Here is a 22,654-nt window from a genome sequence, read left to right as displayed (position 1 = left end):
AAGACCCACGCCTCAGCAGAGATGTCCCCTGAAGCAGGATAGCCTCCCAGGGGCTCCTCCAGCACATCTGCGGGCCCAGCCAGCCCCAGCCTCAGATGGGTGTGGTCATCTATGGTGGACTTGCTCTCGTTTCCGTGCACATGAGTTAATGAAATATAGAATAAACTGAGAATACATAGATAAAGTATTGAATTAACAAATTGGGGAAACTCAGTCACAAAATAAATACATTGTGAAATTAACAAATGCAGAAATAGATGACACTACAGAAAAAGAGGACTCAGAACCTGGAGATTTAGGGCTCACCGAAACCTGGTCTGGTCTTGGGGAATGCCTGGGACCCCAAACTGGCCCTGGCAGAGTGAAGGGTCCCGAGCTATGCCTGCTTTCCTCATCCTGTGACCACATGCAGTGACACTGAGGGGGGCTGCGGGGCCGGGGCAGAGGGACTCACCGTGCTAGCCGGGTTCCCAGCCCCCAAAACCTTGTCCCAGAAGATCCCTCAAGCCAGGACACAGGCCCCAGTCCCCAGAACTGCTTCTGGGATACCAGAGGGGCCAGGCCAGCCCCCGAGAGCCCACAGTCACCTTCTCTCCGACCCATAGCCCCCCAGAAGGGGTCAGGGAGGTCTCCGAGTACCCCGAGCCCGCTCTGTGGGTGCCCCTCCAAAGGTGCCTCCCACCCCACTGGGTTGGGGGAGGGGTGGCATGTCTGGTTGCCAGGCAACCGTGTCAACAAGCCCAGAGAGTCCCACGCTGAGGTGAAGGCCCCCACCTGAGAAGGCAGAAGGTACAGTGGGGGCCCAGATGGCTGGGGGAGGCAGTAAGAGGGCGAGGGGGCGGCCACAGGCCCAGTACGGTACTAGGAGGGGACCCTTGGCGCGTCTCTCTGTGGCCCTTGTGGACCCTCCTCCACCCCACAGCCCCACCCGGGGTCCTCCAGCCCCAGCAAGGAACAAGCCAGGAGAAAGGAGGCCCTGTTGCCCGAGCATGTGTCCCCTCAGCTCTGAGCCTCTTGCATCCCCAGACTGATAGGGACATCATTGCATATATAGGTCAGTGCTTACCCAGCTTCTGCTAGGGTCCTCCACTCCTGCCACCCCAAAACCCCAATAAGAAGCCGAGGGCCCTGGGCCAGTGAGGAGCAGAAAGATCAGCCCAGCCACTGGGTTGGGGGTTGGATGCCATTAACTGCTGATAGTGGGTGCAGACATGGAGGGTGGAGTGAGCACTTTGCAGGAGATGGTCCGAAAGGCCTCCCCAGGACCCCATGTGCTCGCCACCCCCGGCAGAGCCCGGCATCAACTCAGAGGTCTGGACCAGCATTTTCTCAGCGACACTAAGCATCCGTTCAGCGGCAAGGGCTTCCTCAAGTCACCTGTGGGCTGGAAAGTTCCAGCTGCCTGGTGAGCAGGCTCTTCCAAGGGGCAGATGGGCTTGTGCCAGGCTGGAGACAGGGGGTGTGCCGGGAACCCCTTCCACAAAGATGCAGGGGCTCAGGTCCTGCAGGAGCTCAGAGGCGAGCAGGAGCTCAGAGGCGAGCAGGAGCAAGCAGCCCAGCAGGTGGGGAGCAGGCAGGGCTAGGCCCCTCTGGGCTCCACACCAGGGCGCCCTCTCTCAGGGCAGGGTGGAGGATGCAGCCGCCAGAGGGGGCTGCGGAGGCTAGGCGCCAGCGCCCGCGGGAGCAATCCAGGAAGGGGGTGCCGGGCACAGGGCCCTGCGAGGAGCGCGCCAAGCAGGCGCCCGCGGCGAGGCCACCCAAGCCAGGTTGGGCGCTGACGCCGGAGGAGCTGGCGGCCATGGGCCCCGCGCAACGCCACCGCTACCTGCTCTTTGGGGATCTGCTGGAGGACGTGGGTGTGGCCACGTCCCTCTTTCCTCGCGAGTCGCTGGAGCCGCTGGCCCGCATGCCTGACCCGCGCACATGGACACAGCCCCTGGAACCGCCCGCGCAGCGCCACAATCAGCTTCTGGGCGTCCTCAAGGCCGCAGAGGCCGGCGGGCGGGTCCATGCCCTGCGGCTGCGCTACACCCGCATGCGGGTGAGGCCTGGCCCGTGGCACCTGCGGGGGCGGAGGCTGTCCAAGCTGGTCGGGGGAGTCCGCGGAGGTTAGGGGCGGGGCCATGAGTCTCGTCCGCCCAGTGACCCTTGGGGCCCCCAGGCGGAGGAGATCTCGCTCCTCATCCAGCAGCAGAAGTCAGCACGGGCCGCCGTGCGCCTGGAGCTCTTCCTGCCACCGCAGCTGAAGCCCACGCGGGTCCCCGATCCCTTGGACCGCCAGGAGGTGCCGCCAGGTGCAGGAGGGAGTGCACAGGGGGGCGTTGCCCCCCAGCATACAGGCCCCAGCCCTTGTCCCTCGCAGCGGAGGCGTGTGGAGACCATCCTGGAGGAGAGGACCAATGGCAGCATCTTCCCATGATGACCTGACCCTGGCAGAGCAGACCGTGCCCACTGCTCCACATAAAGTCCTGTCTCTCCAGTTGCCTCTGGCCTTCTTTCTTTCCCTTCCGGGCACAGTATAGACACTGCCTCTAAAGACCCGCTGTAGCCGTGCCCCCAGCAAAGTAGGGAAAGGCGAGTGGGTAAGTAATGAAGTGAGGGAGAGGAACAGCTCTGTTCCCCCCAACCCAGGGCTGCCCCCCAGCAAACAATCCAGAGCCCTGCAAGTCCATGGGGGCGCTATGGGGGGCGGGGAGGAGACAAGAGCCTGATTCTGCAACAGTCATACCTCCCAGAAATGAGGGCAGGTTCCAAGAGAAAGTGAGGCTCCAGTGGACCCCAACTAACAGATTATCCAATGGAGGAGGTTGGCATTCTGGGTAGGGGGTATGACTGCACAAGCATAAGTGTGGCCAGTTGGAAAGCTGCCTCAGACAAGCTGCCCACATGGCCTGGGGAACTGAGAGGCCCCTCAGTGAGGCCCCTGCCATGCCAGACAGAAAGCCTGGCCCTCAGGTCTGCCTCCATCCTGAACCTCCTCCCGCACCCCTCGGTCCCTCCCATTCACATACGTGGAGCACAGGGTCACCCTGACAAAAAGCCAGCCTTCTATAAAGCCTCCGAGCTCCTGAGCAGATGTACCAGGGTGCCATGACAATTGCTCCCCCCAACGTGTGCCCCCGCTGCAGTTGGGCTCCCCCTGGTCCCCTCTCCCTTTCCCAAAGGGGCATTCGTTCCTGCCAGAGCTAGTACCTCACCCCAGAGGCCAATCATGGCTTCGACGGGGTCAGCAGGGATGCGGTGCCTCTGCCCACTCAGTCAGCCGCCCTCCCAACTTCACCTTCAACCCATCACTCTTCCTGGGGTTGTTGCTGCCTTGGCCTGGATCCAAGCCCGGAACTATGTGGGGAGCTCAGAAACTGGGGGCACTTCTGGGAAGGAGGGGCCACTCTAAAGAGGAGAACTCGGAGCATCATCCGGAGAAATGGGGAAGGGACAGTGTAAGGGGCAGGGACAGGGGAGAGATGGGTCAGGGAGGTAGAGAAGGTGGGCTTGGCAGGGGACAGGGAGGGGAAGGGAGGCAACTTCTGACAGGACACAGCTGGCTCTGGGCACCCTCCCTGCAGCCACACCCAGCTGGCCACCTCCTCCTCAGACTTCTCTGAGCCCCATTTCACCTTAAAAATGGAGGTCACGCGGTTGTTGCAAGGGGGTGCCATAGGGGAGAGGTTCTTTCTGCATCAGGCAGGCAGGCATGGGCCCAATCCCTGCCAACGGCTGAGGGACAGGGCGGAGACAGACACACAGATCCCAAGGAGAGTGCCAGCAGGACAGTGGGCTCCTGCAATGTTCTCCTGCCCCAGGTCTCAGGTGAGCACCCAGAGGCCCCTGGACCCCCATCCCTGGTCGGGGATCGGGGTGAGACAGAGTCTCCAGGACTGGGGAGGCAGTTAGGGAAAGTGGCTGAGGACACTTTTTTGGGGTTTGCTGGGAGGGCTCTTCTGACTTGCAGAAAGTGCCATGTGCTGGCAAAGTGCAGGGTCGAGGTCCCAAGTGATGAGTACAGGGACTGGGGGCTGAAGCTCTGGAACCTGAGAGCCCCAGACTTAAGTCCCATCTTCACCATCACCGGCCATGTGGCCTTCAAATTATTGGTATATGGGAGTGATCTTACCCAGTACAGCTCTTGGGAAATACAAGGGGGTCCTTTTCCAGAGGAAGCCACACTGAGGAGGACTTACCAGGAAGGATGGAAAAGGGCAGAGGGGTGGAGGCTAGGGGAATGGTGAGAAGGCCTGAGTGAGTGGGCGGCATGAGAGAAGTGCATTGATCCCACCCATTGCCCGCTGCCCTTTGCACCCGCACTTCTCAGAGGCACGACACTGAGGAGGGTCGACTATCTGCGGTCAGTCTCAGACCATGACCAGGCACTTGCCTGTCTTTTCCAAGCCCCCATCATGTCCTCATACACAAAAATGCAGAAACGATGCCCGACACTTGGGACAACTGTCTGAACAAAGCAAGCCCCAGCCGTCTGCTGGGTGCTGCCCAACGGCAGCCAGGCCCCAGGCTGACCCTGGCCCTGACTGAGGGCCCACTTCATTCTCTGACCTCGCTGCTGTCTCCCACCCACCCCTACCTCTGCAGCTCTGGAAGAGCCAGAGCACTTGCCCAGCACCCCCAGGCCTGGGCCCGCTTTTCTTTCAGCCATGGCCACTTCCCAGTCTCCCGGAAGGCCCCCAGGCCACTGAGTGCCGCAGCCCCTGCCCTTCCACCCTCTCACCTCTGGCGCAGCACCGGGTCACCCACCCAGTGGGCGGCTCCAGGGCTGTCTGGCAGACAGGAGACCACAGTACTTGCTGACTGAGGAGCACACGGCCCTTTCACCACCCAGGGTTCTGTAAAGTGTGCTCACACGCGACTTGTGCAACTGGAAGGCATTTTGTGAGTGAAACAGGGCCACACACGGGACCGCGGACACACCACCCATTGCCAGAGCAAGGTCAGGGCCACCCTGGCATGGGCCCAGAGCATTCTGGGATAAGGCACTTAACCCGCAGCTGTGCCTAAAAGAGGAGAGCCCTCCAAAGAGAGGAAAGGGCACCAATGGCAAAGGGGACTGTGCAGTCTCTAAATGCCAGGACACTTTGGGGCCACTGAGGTCTAAGAAAGGCCTCTGACAGTCCGCTCCACACTGCCCATGGATGCCAGAGCGGGAAACCCCTACTGCCCAGGCTTCTGAACCCGACTTGGGCGATGAGAGGCGCGAGCAAGGCCCCGGGATCCATGGGACAGCCCTTCCCAGAGTGGGTAGCACGTTGGTGGGTCTCTCGTTGGTGGCCTCGCACCAGAAAGGAATGTCGTGGGCACCCCACAGCTGGCCACAGCTGGAATGGCGGGTTCCAGAGCGGGGCTCACGGCCACACCCCCGCCTCGGCCGTGGCAGCCCGGAAGCCCCACGACCAGCTCCTCACCTCCCGGGGCCCATCCCAGGTGGCCGCTGGGCTGAGGTGCCGCGCTGGTCTGGGTGGGCGGGAAGGGGGCGGTGGAGTCGTGGGACCCCGGGGCGGGGGCGGGCGCGGCGGCGGGGGCGGGGCGGGGGCGGACGGACACCTCCCCCGTCCGCGCGAGGAAGTCCCGGCCCCGCGCTTTGGGGAAGTGAGGCCAAGGCGCCTGCGCACTGCGTCCCGCGCCCCCTCCCCGACTAGCGGGCGGGGACCTGGGAGCGCGCGGGGCCGGCGGCGGTAGCGCGGGCGGCACGGGAGCGCGACCGGTGAGTGCGCGCGCGCGCGCGCGGCCCCGGAACGGCGGCCTGCTCGCTCCCGATGCCCGGCCGGGGGCAGTGGGCCAGAAACCTACGGACCGGGCGCTCGAATCCGTGCCCCGGGGACTCCCGGCTCCGGTCCACGTGGCCCCGGGGCCGTGGCGGGACTGGGACCCACCCCCCGCGCGTGGGGGAGGGGCGCTGTAGCCAGGTTCCCCTTTTTCTGCAGCTCAGAGCCTGGGGAAGTGATTGCTCAAAGGTGGGGGCCGGAAGGACCCAGGTTTCCGCGTCTCCCGCCCCCCGCCTGCCTGGTGGGGAGGGGCCGAGGCGGGACACCCTTTCCGCCCCCGCCCCCACCCCAGTTGGATCTGGCAGCCACTCAGCCGTGGGCGCCTGAGGGGAGGCGCTGCGCCCCCGACCCCAGCCGATCTGGGCTCCGGCGCCGGCCTTGTCCTGAGCACCGCAGGGCTGTCTCCTGCCGTCGGACTTGAGTACCTCCTGCTGCAGTGCACGCCCCTTCGACAGCTAGGGTGGGGCCCCGCGCGAACCTGGCCCCTCCCGCCCCCACCCCGCCTTTGGGTCGCTGGTGAGTGAGGCGAGTTCCTTAAGCGGAGGATGGGGTCGTCAGAAGCTGGAGGATAGGGTCGTAAGGGAGGAGACGGGTCCAGAGCACCTCCAGCCCCGAGGGAGCCGGGCGTCGCCCCCACCGCTCCAGAGGCGGGGCCTGGCCGTAGAGGCCGGGCGGCTGGCTGAGGGACCCGGCCGGGGCTCCCCCACAGCCCAGCCCCGGAGGGCTGCGGACAGGAGAGGGCGGCGGCTGGTTCCGCAAGCGGTGGGAATCGGGCCCTCGGTCGTCCCCCCCCCCCCCCCACCAAAGGTTACGGCATTTTTTTCTGGGATTGTCACATTTTCTTATTCTTTTTTTGGACTGGGCAGGCTCAGGGACGGACGTTCTTTTTCCTTCTGAGGAGCGGAGCGGCAACGATTCCCCAGGGAGCCTCTGTCCCCAGAGGCCAGGCTAGCCGTCTAGAAAGACTCTCCTATCTCAGAACTGGGGGCCAAACCCCCAGAACCGCAGCGTGAGGGGCAGGGGGACCTTAGGTCAGGCCGGTACCCGCCCCCAGAGACAGAAATGCCCAGAGCCCCAAGAGGACACGGCGTGGGGCCCCAGTCCGGGTGACGGGCTGCAGGGACCCAGATCCAGGGATTGAAAAGAAGGGGCGTGGCCTCCACCTCTGTACCAAACTCGGCCCCCAGCATCCTGGCCTGCACCCCAGGACAGGCCCCTCCTCCACTTCAGAAGTGTCTGGAGCGGGCAGCGGAATGGGAGACAGTCGTGAGGGTGCTGGGGGAGGGAAAAGGACTGGGGCCCTCAGAGAACGGGGGGCGGAGGAGCGTGGGCAGAGGAGGAAGAGTGGCTCTGGGGAAGTCACAGCCCTGTCTAGGGGACAGCAGCGAGACCTCAGGTTGCCACTCCCCTTCCTTTCCCTAGAAACCCGACCCCAAGAGAAAGCCGTGCTACGGGGTGCTTTCTGTCTCTCCGCTGCCGGGGATGCTGTGGGACGCAATTTGAGGGGGGCCCTCAAGATCCCAGGGGAAGCGGGGCAGGGGATGAGGGCCGGTGGGAGCAGGGCGCCCAGGTCTTCGTGTGAGCTCCAGGCACTGGCCGGTGGACGCGGAGCTGTGGCCGGCCCTGTGCTGGGGCCTCCACTCCTCTCCTTCCTGGGAGACCCTCCGTGCCAACAGCTACGGAAACCAGGGATCAGGGCCATGAGCTCCCGGCTGGGCGGGGAGAAAATAAAGTGGACCAGGTCATGAGCTTCCTGGCCGCTGGATTAGCAGATGGTCTGGGGGTCAGGGCGGCCTGTGCGGAAGCGCCGAGGTCGGTGGGCGCTACCTGGGGCGAGGCGCGCGCGGGGGAGGCGTTCAAAACTGCCTCCAGGGCACTGATTGGCCGGGCCTCGGCCTCGCGAGCGGACCTGGGACTTGTGGTCCGTTCCCCGCGACTGGGGGCGGCCTCACCCCTAGAGCCCTCCCTGCGTTGGGGGCGCAGGCAGAGGTTCTGCGCCGGGAAAGGGGCCGCGCACACGCGGGGCAGGACGCGGCGCCTCCAGCGTGTCCCCCGCCGAGACCCCCTCCCCAGCGAAGGGACCGCGTGGCACCGACTGCCGAAGATGGGCGCCCGGGCCACGGCGGTTTCCGTGGGCGGGGCGGGGAAGAGGGAGCGTGCCGGGCAGGGCCAGCGCGAAGGTTGAGGGGCCACCTGCCCCCCCCCTCGGGAGGGCCCCCTAGCCTCCCGGCCTGCTCTACCTCCTGCACATCGGGAAATCCAGCCCCAGTCTCCCTCACATCCTCCAGGCTGCAGGCCCAGCCTGCTCCTGCTCTTTGGGCACATAGGACTCTTGTGGAGAAGCCCCACCTAACTCTATCCCCACCCCACTCTGGGCAGAAAACCCCAGATGAAGGGCACTGGGTAAGGGGGGCTCCGAATGTGTGACCACCACCCCGACCATCAACCTAAGGGCCCCCATCCCCTTGGGGTGGGGCTGTGAGCCGGAAACCAAGAAAGAGGAACCCAGGCTTCCGGCTTCCCAGGCCAGAGTGGGTGGGGGTGCCCCAGAACTGCCTGTGGGGACCTCATCTGGAGTAAAGCCTGGGTCAGGGGCCCGAAGACCCCTCCCCACTCACCCTGGACCCCTCACAACCCCATTGGGGCAGAGTGGGGTCTGGAAATGGGAGACAGGAGCAGGTGCTCCATGGGGCAGAGAGCTTGGCAAGGGAGAGACACTCCCTCCCCCAGCACCCTCCTGAGGGCAGACAGGGGCCAGGGTCTCAGCCCTCAATCAGAACCTTGCCTCTCTCCCCAGACCCCCAGGCTGCAGTGAGGGTCCCGGAGCTGGCACCACGGAGCCTGGGGGAACCCCTCTGTCCATCCATGCCTGCCCCACATGAGGCTGAGAAGCAGGTGCACCCCCACCCCCGGGGGAGCTGGGGTGTGGGTTCAGGCTGGGTGGGTGGCTCATGCCCTAGGGAGTGTCGCCCCCTGTGGGCAGGTGGGAGGAAATGGGCAAGTGGGCTCTGGCCTGGGCTGAGTGCTCCCTCCCCCCAGTATACAGGGCCCGAGGAGGCGGACCAGCCCCCCTCAATGTCCGGTCATGATGCGGGCCCCCCAGTGGCCTCCCCGGCTGCCCCCAGCCGCAACCCCTGCTGTTTGTGCTGGTGCTGCTGCTGCAGTTGTTCCTGGTACGTGTGGGCTGGGGGTGAGTGTGGAGGGGTAGGTCTGGGGTACAGGCGTAGGGTGCAATGGCTGGGGTGGGGTCAAGCCTCATGGACAGGTTCCCCTCCCTATGCTCCAGTGAGCCAAGCAGCCAGCAGAGCACCCAGGCCCTGCTCCCCAGCCCCTCATGTCCTCTGAAGGCAGGACACACACTACTAGCAGGGCCCAGTGGTCAGGGCCCCTCCAGGAGTCGGGGTGTGAGCCAGGCTGGGCCTGGAGTCCTCCGAGGAGAACAAGGCAAGCAGGAATCCCACAGAGGGCCTGGGGCTGTTGGGGCCCCTCTGAGGAGGGGGGTGTGAGCAGAGCCCTGGAAGATGGCAGCCCTGAGAGGACGAGGGGAAAACTCCAGCATGGGGTCCACCGCACAGGGTCTAAGGCGAGGGAGCGCTGTGCAGCAAGGGCAGACGTGGTGCCTCCAGATGAAAGGAGGTGTCTGGGCTTTGGGACCGTTAGGTGTTCGGTGGGCCGAGGGCTGCTGGGACCCAAAGTGGGATTAGATGACCAGTGAGAAACCAAGGCCTGAGCCCAGGCCAGAGTTGGGGGGAAGGACAGCAGGACAGGTGGCAGCAGGGATGGGGATTCATGGTGACAAGGGCCTGCTAGGAGCTCTGACTGAGGGGTGGGGGCAGGAGGGAGATGGGAGGACAAGAAGAGGGACTGGCCTAGTTCTGAGGGAGGCATGGGCTTGGGAGATGGTTCTTGTGTGGGAGGGAGGGAGATGCGGGAGAGAGGACTCCCCAGGGAGAGTCAGGTGAGCCCCAGTGCCCAGTGGATGGAACCTGCACACAGGCCTAGTTGGGGGAAGGGGTAGGGCCGAGGGCAAGCAGGTGAGCACATAGGGCCCCCAAAGGCAAGAAGTTGGGGTCCCCACCTCAAACCCTGCAAAGAAGTACAATGAGGGTGCAGGTGGTGGCAGTCAGCAGCCTGGACAGGTGGATTCCAGAGGGATGGAGAGAGGGAGGGGGACAGAGCACACTGGGAAAGGAGCAGGGACTCCAGTAGATGCCCCTCTCTACAGCGGGTTTACATGTGCCAAGCACCACATCACGTTTTCCTGTGTGTGTAGTATGTTCACACATGTCTGTTTACCCATGTGCTGAGCCCGCGTCCATGGTATCCACGTAAGCCAAGGGCAGCCACCCCCTTCTTTCTGCCATCAGGAACGAGGAGCGGCGGCGAGCATGGCGGGCATCTCGGGATACCAAACTGCAGCCCCTGCCCAGCTGTGAAGCCTGGTGAGTCCAAGGCCCATGTGCTTGCATGTGAGTGTGCATGTGTGTGGGTTTTATATGCATGTGTTTGCATGCATGTGGGTGTGCATATATGTGAGTGCACGTGTGTGTGTGTGTGTGTGTGCAAGCATGTAGATATGCATTGTGTGGGCATTCTCATGTGTTTGTGTGCAGGTATGCATGCGTGCAAGCGTCTGCATGCTAGGGGTGGGTCCAGGCACAGGAAATGTGGGCCTCACAGGCCTGATGGACCTGGTCCTGGTGCCTGCAGCGTGGCTCCAAGCCCCGAGGAGGTGCGCAGCTGGGCGCAGTCATTTGACAAGCTGATGCACAGCCCAGCTGGGCGCGCCACTTTCCGCGAGTTCCTGCGCACGGAGTACAGTGAGGAGAACATGCTCTTCTGGCTGGCCTGCGAGGAGCTCAAGGCCGAGGCCAACCAGCACGTGGTAGACGAGAAGGCGCGGCTCATCTACGCAGACTATGTGTCCATCCTTTCCCCCAAGGAGGTGCGCAACCACTGGCCGGGTTGGGCATGGCTGGGCAGGGTGGGGTGTGGCCTTCATGACAGCCCACCTGTCCCCCAGGTGAGCCTGGACTCGCGCGTGCGGGAGGGCATCAACAAGAAGATGCAGGAGCCATCTGCGCACACGTTCGATGACGCACAGCTGCAGATCTACACACTCATGCACCGGGACTCCTACCCCCGCTTCCTGGGCTCACCCACTTTCCGCGCCCTGCTGCACAGGGGCGCCTCGGAGTCCTCATCTGAGGCCTAGAGCTACCCACCTGGGCAGCACAGACACGCTCGGGACTCCCAGCACCCCTGCCAGGGCAGAGTCTTGGTTCCCTTTCTAGGCAGGTTCACAGGTGCCTGAGGGCTCTGGCAGCCTGGCCAGGCCTGCACCTGAGGAGCCCCAGGCCCTCGCGTGCATGCTCCAAGGTCCAGCCAAGGGGCAGGAGTGAGGGTGTCCGAGCGCAGACAGCTCCTCCCTTCCTGCCCCAGGTACTCGCCAGGCTCCTGCAGGGCAGGAGCAGGCTCCCTCCTGGAGGCCACCTGGGGGCCACCAGCCCCAGGAGCACACCCCCAACCCCTCCCCAGCAGTCACGGGCCCTGAGAAATGCCTTCGAGAAGAGAACTGCTGCTCCCAGCTATTTCATCACACATGGAGACCTTCAGACCACTGCTGTTCACACCCTGGAATCACATCTGGGACCTCAGAACCAGCGTGGAGGCAACAGGACCCTGATTTCTATTTTATAAACTCATAAACTTTACAGCTAGAAACGTCCTTACTTTACGTGTTTTATCAAAAGAAAAAAGAGAAATATTTATCTCCATTTTTCTGCCCAATAGGATGTCTTACTATCAAAGATGTGTTTTAAACAAAGTCTGTTTACTCAATGTTCAGAAGGGCTAGAGAAGGAGAAAGCAGTTCCAGGGCCAACACTGCCCGCTAGGGCCTCTTGGAGCCCCCTAACCCTATGGCCTGGCCCAGAAGAGGGGCTCTGGGTGTCCTCTGCCAGGTAGAGACTGGCCCTGGGCTCTGCCCCGCCAAACACATCCCAGACTCCTGACCCTCACCACTCTTTAAACAGAGGCTCCATAGGCAGGCTCTGCTTAGCCCTGCCCAGAACATATGGACTCCAGCTGAGCAGAACACTAGTCCCACAGTGCCACCATAGGCCTGGAGGGCACAGCCCCTGGCAGGTATCAGAGGCTGTACCCCCAAGGGCTGGCCACTGCTATCCAGATGGAGGCAGCCAGTGCCCGTGTACACACCCCACCACATGTATACCTTCTAAGGGTGCGCACACCCCACACACTTGTGCTATGCACACAGCACCCACCCTCACCTGCAGGCGCGCCGGGCAGAGCCTCCTGTCCTCATCAGGCGTCACTGTCACCTGGCACCGTGACCCACTGCACCTCCTCCAGTTGCTGCCTAAACCTGGGCAGGGGGGCATCCATAGTAGAGGAGATGGAACAGGCATGAAAGGCAGGCCCAGCCGGCAGCTAGAGCCGGGCATGGCCTAAGAGGACAACAAGGACAGCTGGGTGGCAAAAAAAAAACATTTAATAGATCTGGAAAAAGGGGAAAAGTTGCACAGCAGGCAGAATGGGGGTGAGGACAGGGCGTGTGCCCTCTGGGGAGGGCCAGGGCAGGGGGCGGGGGGTGTCTTCAGAGAAGCTGTGTCTGGCAGAATGCAGGAGGACAGACCAAGGGTCAGCCAAGGCTGAGGCAGGGTGACCAAGAGTTCAGCAGAACTGCAAGAATTGGGACGCAAGGCTGTGACCCCAGCAAGACCAAGGACTGGATACCCCCTCAGAATGCCCACCCACCACCTCAAGGCGCCCAAGAGGCTGGCTGGGCAGGAACCTCTGTTCACATGACCAGGCACCACACAGGCCATGGCTGCTGACCAAAGACAACCCGGAGCGGCCGCGCGTACACTACCTTCCAGCGGTTTCCACACTCATTGCAGACAACAAAGGTGGTCATGGGCTCATCGGAACTGCGTGTTTGCACCTGGGGGAGAAGGGGGAGTGATAGTTAGAGGAGACCCCCAGCCAGGCCCCAGAGCCGCCTCAGGGGCCCAGCCTCTGGGCAAGGCTCTCTCTGCAGCCTGGCCCCATGACGTCCTGAGCTGAGGCTGCCCAGAGACCCCCATGTTCCTGAACGGGCCCCAGCCTCTCCTGCCAGTCTCAGTCCAGGCAACTCCCAGGCCTATGAGCCTGGCAGGACAGACTCCATCGCTGGGCCAGCACAACGCCCCACAGCATACCCACAGGTCTGAGAGACGTGGGCACCTGCCCCAGGGAACCTATGTCCCACATGGGGGCACCTCCCAGAGGGTCAGGAAGAAGACATCTAACCACTGAGGCCCCTCCGGGGACAGGCTGCGGTGCACTCACTTCCAAACAGAGAATGAGGGAGGTTCACAGGCCCGAGGGCAGGCAGGCACCTCGCACTCATGCCCCGACACCAGTCCTGACGGGCCTGGGCTGAGCAGGCCCCTAAGTAGCAGCCAGACAGGCAGCCCAGCACCCTCCACCATGCCTTGGGGACACCCTCCATGCGGTGTCTGTGTCCTGTACCTGGGGGCCTTAGAAGGAGCTCCTTGAAGGTCACCACCACTCCCTGGTTCAGGTGGGGACCCACCCCGGCAAGCTCACACCTACACTGTCCATGCCACGAAAGGGAACCCCAGCCCAGCCGCGATCAGCACAGACACACCAAGGTCCGACATGGAGGAACCCTGGCCCCTGACTCAGAAGCCACTGGCATGACCCACCCCACACCTGCCAAGACCTTCCCCAATGGCTGAAATTGTGGGCAGTGGAGCGAAACTGATGCCCAAGGACACCTGCACTAGGTGCTCACTTGGGCATAGATGTGTAGGGTGCACACTTGGGTGTAGGTGTGGGGCGTTTACCCAGGTGCAAGTGTGGCAGTGCTCGCCCGGGTACTGGCACTCACCTGGGTGTGAGTGTGAGGCATCTGCCTGGGTATGGGTGTGGGGGGGCTCGCCCGGGTGCAGGTGTGCATGGGTGTGCGGACACTCACTTGGGTGTAGGTGCAGTTCTTTTTCTTGCACTTGCCACAGGTGAACAGGTCAGTCTGCGTGCCCCCCGTGCGGGCCATCTGGTGCTCACGGATGGCTTCCTTGGTCATGGCCCTGCGGATCTCCTTCAGCTCCTCGCTGGCCATCTCCTGGGGCGAAGGTCCGTGGGCTCAGCCCACCCGCACTCCTCCTGCCCCTTGCAGGGGCCCCTTCCCCACTCCCTCCCCACAGCGCACCTCCGATGTCATAACAGCGATGCGCTGGGGCGTGATAGCCCCACACAGCACATTGCGCCGCAGCTCTGGGTTCTTGGCATCCCTCAGGTTGGCGATGCGGCTGCGCACGCGGTTCTTGTACTTCATGTGTGTGTTCCCAACATCCCGGAAGATGTGTGTGACTAGTCAAGGCTGGTCCCATCTGAGGCCTGGCTGCAGGCTCTAGGCCCCTGTCCGTCCCCACCCCAGGAGCCCAGCCCTGCACAAAGGATATATTCCTCAATCTGGGCTGACAGACGCTCGCAGTCCGCACCAACAGCCGCGTGGTCGTCTATGAGGGGAGCCGCCAGCAGCGGCCACACAGGGCGCTATCCCTGCAGTCCGTGCATCTCACCTGCCACCCTCTGCCTACCCAGCACCCCAGCGGCCTCCAATTCCAGGAGGGCAGCCGTGAGCTGGGGAAGGGGCAGGGACTCCCCAGGCCCCCCAGAAGCACACCTCGCGGGCAGCCAGCCCCGGCCCTGGGCACTCACGGTCCGTCCGCAGGGCAGCGGTCAGCATCTCTCGGCACTTGTTGCGCACGGCGTCACAGGTGACGGGCACCGGGGGGAACGTGGTGATGCGGGGGGCCGCTGGCATCCTGGGGGGCTCCAATCTCTTGCGGCTGCAGGGGCATGCCGCTGGGTTCATGCACAGCCCATGTGACCCCCAGCCTGGGGTCTGGCCCGGGGACAGCCTCCAAACCAGAGGGGCCACATGAGCTGGGGGTGCAGTTCACAGGACAGCTGGCATCACAGCCAGAGTACCCATCGGTGAGACCTGACAGACCCTGAGGATTGAGCAACACCCAGGGGGACCTCACTGCACACATACCTGTCTGCACCCCAGACAGGAGCTTCACCCAACAGGCGATGCTGGAGCAGAGGGAGTGGGACCTGGAGGCCCGGGTGTGGGACAGGAAGCACGTGGGCAGCCACAGCCCCAGTGGGTCAGGGCCACGGTCCCCAAATGAGGACACACCTCTAGCCCCAGCTTGGCCTCAGACCACTGTCACCACGGGCCAGGACAAGCGTGGGCATTCAGGCCACCGTCAGGGCCCAGGGCCCAGGCCCAGGAACACCCATCACTGCCAGGTCAGCAAGAGGCAACGACCTACAGCCGCTGCAGTAGAACGGGCTCAGGGGCCGCAAGACCAGCTTTGCTGTCACAGATGACCAACCATCAGGAATAAAACAGGCAAGGACACCTCCTTCCAGAGGCCTGAACGGCCAGGCTGCAGCTACCCAGCCCAGCCCAGCCCTTGCGCCGTGTCCCCCAGCACCTGCAGGAAGCTAGCAGGAAGCAGGATGTCCCAAGGGGAGCAGCTGCAGGTGCGCAAATGAGGTGGTCCCGGCATCCTCCCCGCTGCCCACTCACCCGACCAGCCCTTCGCTCTCCAGAAAGCACTGGGGGGAGCTCACCAAGGCCAGCTGGCCACAGCCAGAATAGGACAGGAACTGGCTGGAGCAAGGCCCCTCTGACCAGGGGGGGCTCACAGGTGCCGGCACCTTGAAAGGGCAGCTCGCATGCAGACACAGACATACATCTGCTCAACACAGGGGGCCAGCAGCCAGGGTCACAGGTGGGGCCAGGCCCAGAGGCCCCATGTCAAGAGGAACATTTGAGGAAAGTTCTAAAGGGGCCAGCTGACCACGTGGCCTCCTGGCAGGAGACCCTATTCACAAGGAGCTCCCTCTGAAGGACCCCTTTCCTGCAGAGGAAATAGGCATGGCGCTCCCAGCTTGGCCTGGTCACCACAAAGCAGCGTAGCACACTACCTGGGATCCTTGGCTCCAGGGCTGTCCTTCGAGGATGGAGTGGGTACAGTCCTCTGCTCCCGGACAGTGGCGTCTGAAGCATCTGCAGTTGACAGAATGAGGGGGGGTGGGCAGGAGGCTCACTGGGTCATCAGGGCAAAGGAGAAGATGGGGCCAGGCTAGGAGAGGAAAGCAAACCACCCCCCAGGAGGCCAGAGGAGCTGCTGAAGGGCTCCTGGGCGAGGGGTGAGAGGGGGGCTGCCAGGGGGTCAGGGAGGCAGGAGGTGTCAGGGGCATGCTGGGACTCCCAGGGGGTGCGAGGGGCTGCTGCAGGGACCCTCTCTCAGCAACCTGTCAGCCTCAGCAGATTCTGCCACCCCTGTCCAACACCCCTTCCCCATAAGTGTTCCCTCCCCACTCCATCCCCAGCTGCCCATTTTGGCAGCGCCTGACCCCAGTGTACAGAGGTCCACCAGGCAGCAGCTTGCTGCACGGTGGGGGGAGGCCATGTGTGTACGGACTTGGGCCCAAGCAGTGGAGGACCACGGCACGCAAGCCGGACTGTGGCCACCCTCACCTCCCTGAGCCCCTGAAGAGCCATGCTAGGGCCCATGCTGGGGCTGGGATCTTGCCATGGTTGGGGCAAGGGCCCCAGTGCCCATCCCCGGATGAGGACTATCCCCAGCCACAGGCACAGTGCACCTGTCCCACACAAAGCCCGACGGCTTGCAGGACAGAGGGAGCCCGATGCTGGTGCTTTTTGCAGGGGCTGGCGGACAGAGTCAGGGGGCAGTTGGGAAGGGCGAAAGGCCTCCCAGCGTTCACAGGGGGCTGCCTGCCTGTCCGGGGTGGGGGGCATCACTGTTGCTGGCCTCAGGAAGAGGCAGGCTGTCTGCCCAGCCTCCCAGCCCGGGGCATCCCATGTGCCTTTCCCTGCGAGTGACCTTCATCTCGAACCGGCCCTGCCAGGGCTTCTCTTCCTCAACTATCCTCAGTGCTGATCAGCCAGTCTTTGTCCTGACTCCCTTTTCTCCTTGTTCTCTGGATCTCCCTCCCCAACACACATGCTTCCCCCATGCATGTGTAGCATGCAACACACATGCTAGCCAAGGCCTCCTACAACCCTGCCTGTCTGAGCCACCGCTGAAGAGGCCTCCACTTCCTGGGACAGGCTCTGTCACTGCCCTACTCCCAGGCCTTCCCCACATGGCTCCATCCTGGTCACCGAACTGCCAGCCACCCCGTTCACCCCCATCCTGCCGCCAAGAGGGCTTACTGTTCAGCAGTGGCCACGGCCACTCGATACACCACTGCCTCTGGTCACCTGCACCAGTCCCTCCTGCCGGCCCGGACACAGTCCCCTCTCTCTCCCATTGCAGACACTGGCCTTGCTGGTCCTCCAGTGCTAAGCCCCCACCTCTGCTCCCCTTCTGCACGGATGCCAGCAGCATGTCAGGCACCCTGCAGATGGCCCCAAAGGCCACGGAAGGCTTCTAGCGATGGGCAGACACTGCCCGACTCCTCTCCCTACCTCCTAGTTAAACAAATGGCCAAGGGCAACATAAGTTGAGCAGCTGAAAGCCAGTGCTTCTCAGGGTACCCCTGACCCCACCAGGCTCATGGATGCTTGACCCACACCTAGGAGTTTCTTCCAGGACTTGATCAGCGACTTGGCGAGAGCAATGACCTCCTCGTCTGAGCTCTGCTTCCGCAGGGCATTGACGGACATCCCGATGCGGGTAGACTGCAAGGCAGGTGGGGGAGGGGCGTAAGGAGGCCTCTTGGGGGCTATCCCGCCTCACACAGCCCCACGGCCCCCCAGGCAACGGCAGAGTAGTCCCTCCCCATCCATTTGGGACCTGGAGCCTCAGCAGGCCCCCACAGCCCCCTCAGCAGCCCCTGCCAAGGACACTGCCAGCTCAGCTCTAAGAAGCCGAGAAGCCATGAAAGGATAGAAGTTCCCAGAAACATGTGTTAGGACAGAGCCAAGCCCGCGGGCCCAGGTGCCCTGACCAGCCCCCCAGTACCCTGCAGGCCACCCCAGCTCTGAGCTCAGCGAAGCTCACAGGGACTCACCTGGGCTCACAGGGACTCACCTGGAGCAGACGCAGTGTGACGGGCATGGCCTTCAGCTCACGCAGCAGGTCCATTGCCCCCTCCTGGAAGGAGAAGGGGACCTCAACTAAGCGGCCTTCAGGAAGGTCAGTGGAAAGGGCAGGGGGAGTCAGGAGGGGGCAGGCAGTAAGAATCTACATGCCGCCCAGGCCAAAAGGAAATGGGACCCTCCACCTGGTGACCAACATTGCAAAGTGCCTCTCATCAGCCCGGAGGGGCAGGAATGAGAAGGACAATCCAGCCCAGCCTTCCAACCTGACAACTTCCTCATAACCACCTTACATCACTCTCTAATCTAGACCCCACAGAGGCCCAGAAGAGCATCTGTGGGGCACTGCACCTCCCAGCAGGTGATTGAGAGCCACATCTCAGGGGACAGTATGGCCAGCCCAGAGGAACAAACAGTCAACCCAGGTAGGTGTGGTCCTGTGTCTTCCACCCACCTGTCCCCATGTCTTGGGCAGAGGTTGTGGGTTTCCCTACTGAGGACCCCACCAGGGGCATGTCCTCCTGCTCAGGACAAACCCTCAGTGGCATCGGCTGATCTGGTGGGCCCAGCTCTGCACCTCCACCCCTCACCTGGGCCATGATCCCATGGGTCTTCCTCCTCTGACCCTGCCCCCAATCTGGCAGATGCATCCCCTCAGCTCTTCTGTTCCAATACCCCTGGTGCTGCCAGCCAGCACTCAGGCGCAGAGTCCCTCCCAGTCCCAGCTAAGCGGAAGCCACATGCCTCAGGGCCTTCACGCCTCCCTGGAGTACTAAAGGTCTCACCTCTATCCTTCCTCCAAATCTTTGCTCCAATGACACTACCTAAGCAAGGCTTTTCCTATTGAAACTGCAACCTGTGCCCACCCTACTTGACTGCCTCCAGATGCATCACTTTATCCCATATTGACATGTCTCTCCCCACCAGACAAGGGCAGGGGGCCAGGGATGACCCCTGAGGGATCAACAACCCAGCCACCCAAGGGAATAAGAGTTAAGAGGTCCTGAAGCCTAGAGGCTTTGGGGGGGGGGGTGGGCGGCTCAGCTGGACACTCCCCACCCCCACCCCAGGCTGCCTCTCTGCTCAGCAGGCCCCACCCCTGGGGTGACTTCGGAAGGGACAGACAGCCCCGCCCACCACTCATCCCCAACCAGTCTCCTGGGGACCAGAGGAGGCATAAAAATGTCGGTGTGGGAGCCATGGCTGCGGCAACGACTTCTGGCTTCCCCAAACACAGCCCCACATCTCCGGAGGGACTTCAGACGCTTAGGCAAGCTGCAGACTCTGACGGGTGGAGCCCCCCACCCCCACCCGCCCCTCTCCCCATCTTCTGAGGACTGAGCTTCCCACCTAGACACGACCCTCAGTGCGCCCTCCCTGGGTCCCGTGATTTTTGGCACACACACCCAGCTTGGGCATTATCCTGTTTGTCTCCTTTACCAGGGGAAGCGACTTCGTCCCGCAGTCATTTCTGGAAATGGCTACATCAAGGCTCAGCCTCGCCTGGGCTCTCTGTTGGTCCTTTCACGCACATTGCGCACAGACCCCAGGACAAAAGCCCGAGCAGGCCCAACTCTGACTGGGTGAAGGGCCAAGTGGGAGCCGCCCCTCCCCATGCATCCCCAGGCAGACCCCAGCCCAGAACCCGTCACCCGAGATCCAGACTCAACCCTACCCAAAACCTCTCCCAAACCAGCCTGGAGGTCTACACAGGTATCTCAGGCCCATGACTCACCCCCTGGGTCAGGCCTGAGAGCAGAGCCGCAGCTGACACCCCTGGAGGCGCCCCATGAGTGCACCCCAGAGGCCCCGCCCCCAGGAGCTCAGTCTGAAGGAAGAATAGGTCATGTTTCTTGAGCAGAGTGCCACTGCTGTCTGCGGCAGGACCGCGGTGACCCCTCCCCACTACCCTGTGGGCAGGTGCAACCCACCAAGGATGCTTCCTGAGTGACCTCCTGGGGGCAACCCCAGCATCCTGGGCCATCCTAGCGGCCATGGCACTGTGCCTCCGAGTAACAAAGGACTCAGGTGGGTCCTCGGGGGTCTTATAAAAGCCCACAGGCTTCAGCCTGAAGATCTCTACACATCGACCCCCCCCCCCAAGTCGCTGCAGGCTGCGTTCTGGCTAAGGGAGCGAGGGAGCGTTTATTAAAGACCTGGACTTTGGGGATGGGGGTGAGGGGGTCGCTGCCTGGAAAGGCCTCTGGCCTGTGAAAAGGGATGAGAAGGAAGACCTAGGGGAGGCACTGGTAGCTGCGGGGAAAGGGGCTAAGGGAGTGAGGAGCTCAGACGGAGGCGAGAAAAGGGATGGGGAACCTGGGCTGAGAGAAGCTCTGAGTTGCAAACCAGGGTTGAGGAGGGGGAGATCTAAAGCCAGAGAGGCCATCCAGGCAGGAAGGGAGGAAGGCCAGGGGGGCGGGGCAACCCCAGGAAAGTTTCCACTGGCCCGCGCTCGGGGGTCACAGCCCAGGCTTGAGGGTCTTGGTGTGGCGGGAGGGGTCTGAATTCCGGCCCGGCGGTTCACGGGAAAAGGTCCGGGCCAGATCGCGGTCAGTGCCGGGGGCGCGGGGTTGAAGGCAGAGGTGGCCCCGGGCGGGGGCTTCGGACTGAGGCGGGGGTCTCCCCGCGTCCCGAGGCTCTGCCGGGACGGGGTCTCGTCCTGCCGCTCGGGGCCCCAGGCGCGGACGGCGGGGCCTCGACGGGGCGGGGGTCCCGGGTTCCTGGCGGCCCGCGCCCCTCACCGCGCTCTTCTTGGTCACCATCTTGTCCAGCCTGCGGGCGATCCGCGCAATCTCCTCCTCCTTGCCCATCATCGCCACCGGGAAGGCGCCCTAGCGCCCGCCGCACCAGTCCCGGCAGCCCGACTGGGACCCCAACCCGATAGCCGCTGCCTCCCACACCGCAGCGACTCCCAGCCCACCGCTGCCTGCGCAGCCCCGCCGCGGGTGGGAGACCTTCGGTTCAAACACCCAACCCCGCGGCCGCCGCGCTGCATGTTGGGGCGCGTAGTTCCCGCGCCCGTCCGCCCCGCGCGCGCTCCCTGCATCGGACCACGACTCCCAAGCTGCCCCGCGCGCGCTCACAGCCCTCTGGGAAGTGTAGTCCCGAAACTGACCGTCGCCGCGGCCCGTGCCAGCCGGAAGACTCGCAGTACCAGAAACCACCGCGAGGAGGAGCTGCGGGCCGCGTCAGCCCCGGGGGTTTGCAGGGAACGCAGAGGCTGCAGGGCAAGGGGCCGGGCCCTGGAGGGTGGTCCGCCGGTCCCGGGTCGGGGGCCGTGTTACGCCCCGTCGCGGGCCCCTGCGTTGCCTCTGAGGCTTCTGCGGGGGTCCGGCAGTATTGGGTTTGTGTCTGGCGCCTTCGAGCCCGTTCCCTCACACGGGTGACCCAGCAGAACCTCCCACCCCACAGCCCTGCTCACCAAACCCCCCGACCGGCCCACCACCACAGAGACCCCTTCCGCCCGGGTGGCCTGCCTCTGCCCGAAAGTTCTCCCTCGTCATACCCAGACTCAGTTTGGGTTGACCCCAACCGCTACTCAGAAGGTCATCTCTCCAAGACCCAGCTTGGGGGCGTCCGGGAGGCAAGCATAAGCTGGAGGCTGCTGACTCAGGGGTCAGCCTGGCGGGCTAGAATCCCGAGCTCTACACCTCCAGCCGTCCTTGGACCACTCCGTGCCTCCATTTCCCCATCTGTGAAATATAGAGGACAGTACCTGCCTTGCAGTGCTTCTGGCAGGTTGAATCGTGATTGATGTCAGGCACTGAGAACAGCCTGGGATGGGGCAGTTAGAGTCGTGGTGCCTGTGGTTGCAGAGCAGATGCTCAGGGTCGGGACCTGGCTGGGGGTGGTGGTGGGGCAACAGGGGCAGCGTCCATATTAGATGCCTGCCACTTCCTCAGCAATGCAGACGCCAGGGTGGTCTGCAGGAGTGTTCACGATTCTGGGGAGGATGCTCCCAGATACCCTGGTTCTCAGTGCCATTAATGATATATGACCCAGCTCTCAGCAGTCACAGTGAAAAGAAAAACATGGAGGAGTGTGGGGCAATGGTGGAGTAGGAAGTTCCAGGAATCAGACCCTCCACAAAGCAAATACTGAACTGAAAAGAACTGTTCAAATCAACTATTTTAAAACACTGGAGTCTAGTGGAACACTGTGCAGCATCCAGAGAAGAGCAGGAGGAAGAGGCTGGTAAATTGAATGAGTATCAGTGAATTTTACCCTCATGCAGGAGCTCCCATTCCCCTGTCTAGGACAGGCAACATGGGGACTCCTGGTACAGCTTGCTGGTGCCAGGGTAGACTCTAGGGAAATAAGCCTCCAAAATCCGGGCCTGTGTGGTCTAATCCCTGATCACAGCTCCTGATCGACTACTTAAGATCACTGAGGGGTCTGACTCAGAAGCACCTAAAGTTCCCACCTCAGGCAGAGGAGTTTAAAGAGGCAGTACTTATTTTCTCCCTCTTTTCCCTTTCCATAACCATTTGGGAGTAAAAATTGTCTAGAAAAGTCACAAGTTGACAGCTCCAGTCTCAACAACAACAACACAAACTAGCAATCCCAAAAGAGTGGGAGAACTATGTTCCTAGACTTATAACAAGATAATACCCAGAATGTACAGTTCTCAACAGAAAATTTAAAAACACCAAGAAACAGGATAGTATGACCCAATCACAGGAAAAAAAGAATTTGCCAGAAACCAGCCCAGAAGAAGCTCATACACTGGTATTAAAAGTCAAAAACTTAAAATCAACTGTCT

At 62.7% G+C, this 22,654-nt stretch overlaps 3 protein-coding genes across 11 annotated transcripts; 2 read left to right on the top strand and 1 right to left on the bottom strand.

The window, feature by feature from the left end:
• The first annotated feature begins 730 nt into the window (after positions 1-730).
• On the top strand, positions 731-2,474 carry LKAAEAR1 (LKAAEAR motif containing 1). Of its 2 annotated transcripts, XM_077161771.1 has the most exons (5): positions 731-789; positions 1,239-1,405; positions 1,626-2,041; positions 2,162-2,284; positions 2,363-2,473. In XM_077161771.1, exons 2-5 carry the CDS (start codon positions 1,270-1,272, stop codon positions 2,417-2,419), a joined length of 732 nt encoding a protein of 243 aa, XP_077017886.1. In that variant the 5' UTR covers positions 731-789; positions 1,239-1,269; the 3' UTR covers positions 2,420-2,473. The 2 variants fall into 2 exon arrangements, with proteins under 2 accessions (XP_077017886.1, XP_077017880.1); XM_077161765.1 differs by having other exon boundaries at positions 2,162-2,474.
• A 3,181-nt stretch (positions 2,475-5,655) lies between these two features.
• RGS19 (regulator of G protein signaling 19) lies at positions 5,656-11,883 on the top strand. 8 transcript variants are annotated; one of them, XM_077117653.1, is made up of 6 exons: positions 5,972-6,290; positions 8,572-8,669; positions 8,814-8,947; positions 10,142-10,216; positions 10,485-10,719; positions 10,798-11,875. In XM_077117653.1, exons 2-6 carry the CDS (start codon positions 8,640-8,642, stop codon positions 10,987-10,989), a joined length of 666 nt encoding a protein of 221 aa, XP_076973768.1. In that variant the 5' UTR covers positions 5,972-6,290; positions 8,572-8,639; the 3' UTR covers positions 10,990-11,875. The 8 variants fall into 8 exon arrangements, with proteins under 8 accessions (XP_076973749.1, XP_076973754.1, XP_076973768.1 ...); XM_077117635.1 differs by lacking the exon at positions 5,972-6,290 and adding an exon at positions 6,607-6,805; XM_077117634.1 differs by lacking the exon at positions 5,972-6,290 and adding an exon at positions 5,656-5,713 and having other exon boundaries at positions 8,572-8,947; positions 10,798-11,883.
• Positions 11,884-12,270: 387 nt separating this feature from the next.
• Positions 12,271-20,894, bottom strand: TCEA2 (transcription elongation factor A2). Its single transcript, XM_077117628.1, has 10 exons — positions 20,634-20,894; positions 17,885-17,947; positions 17,427-17,532; positions 15,810-15,891; positions 14,526-14,656; positions 14,267-14,323; positions 14,014-14,168; positions 13,780-13,926; positions 12,670-12,741; positions 12,271-12,479 (listed from the first exon to the last, which is right to left on the bottom strand). Exons 1-10 carry the CDS (start codon positions 20,703-20,705, stop codon positions 12,471-12,473), a joined length of 894 nt encoding a protein of 297 aa, XP_076973743.1. The 5' UTR covers positions 20,706-20,894; the 3' UTR covers positions 12,271-12,470.
• Between the last annotated feature and the right edge of the window lie 1,760 nt (positions 20,895-22,654).

Source organism: Tamandua tetradactyla, chromosome 1 (genome assembly GCF_023851605.1).
Source record: "Tamandua tetradactyla isolate mTamTet1 chromosome 1, mTamTet1.pri, whole genome shotgun sequence".
Classification (NCBI taxonomy): domain Eukaryota; kingdom Metazoa; phylum Chordata; class Mammalia; order Pilosa; family Myrmecophagidae; genus Tamandua; species Tamandua tetradactyla.
Note: the sequence above shows the minus strand (reverse complement) of the source record. Positions and strands in the feature narration are given on the sequence as shown.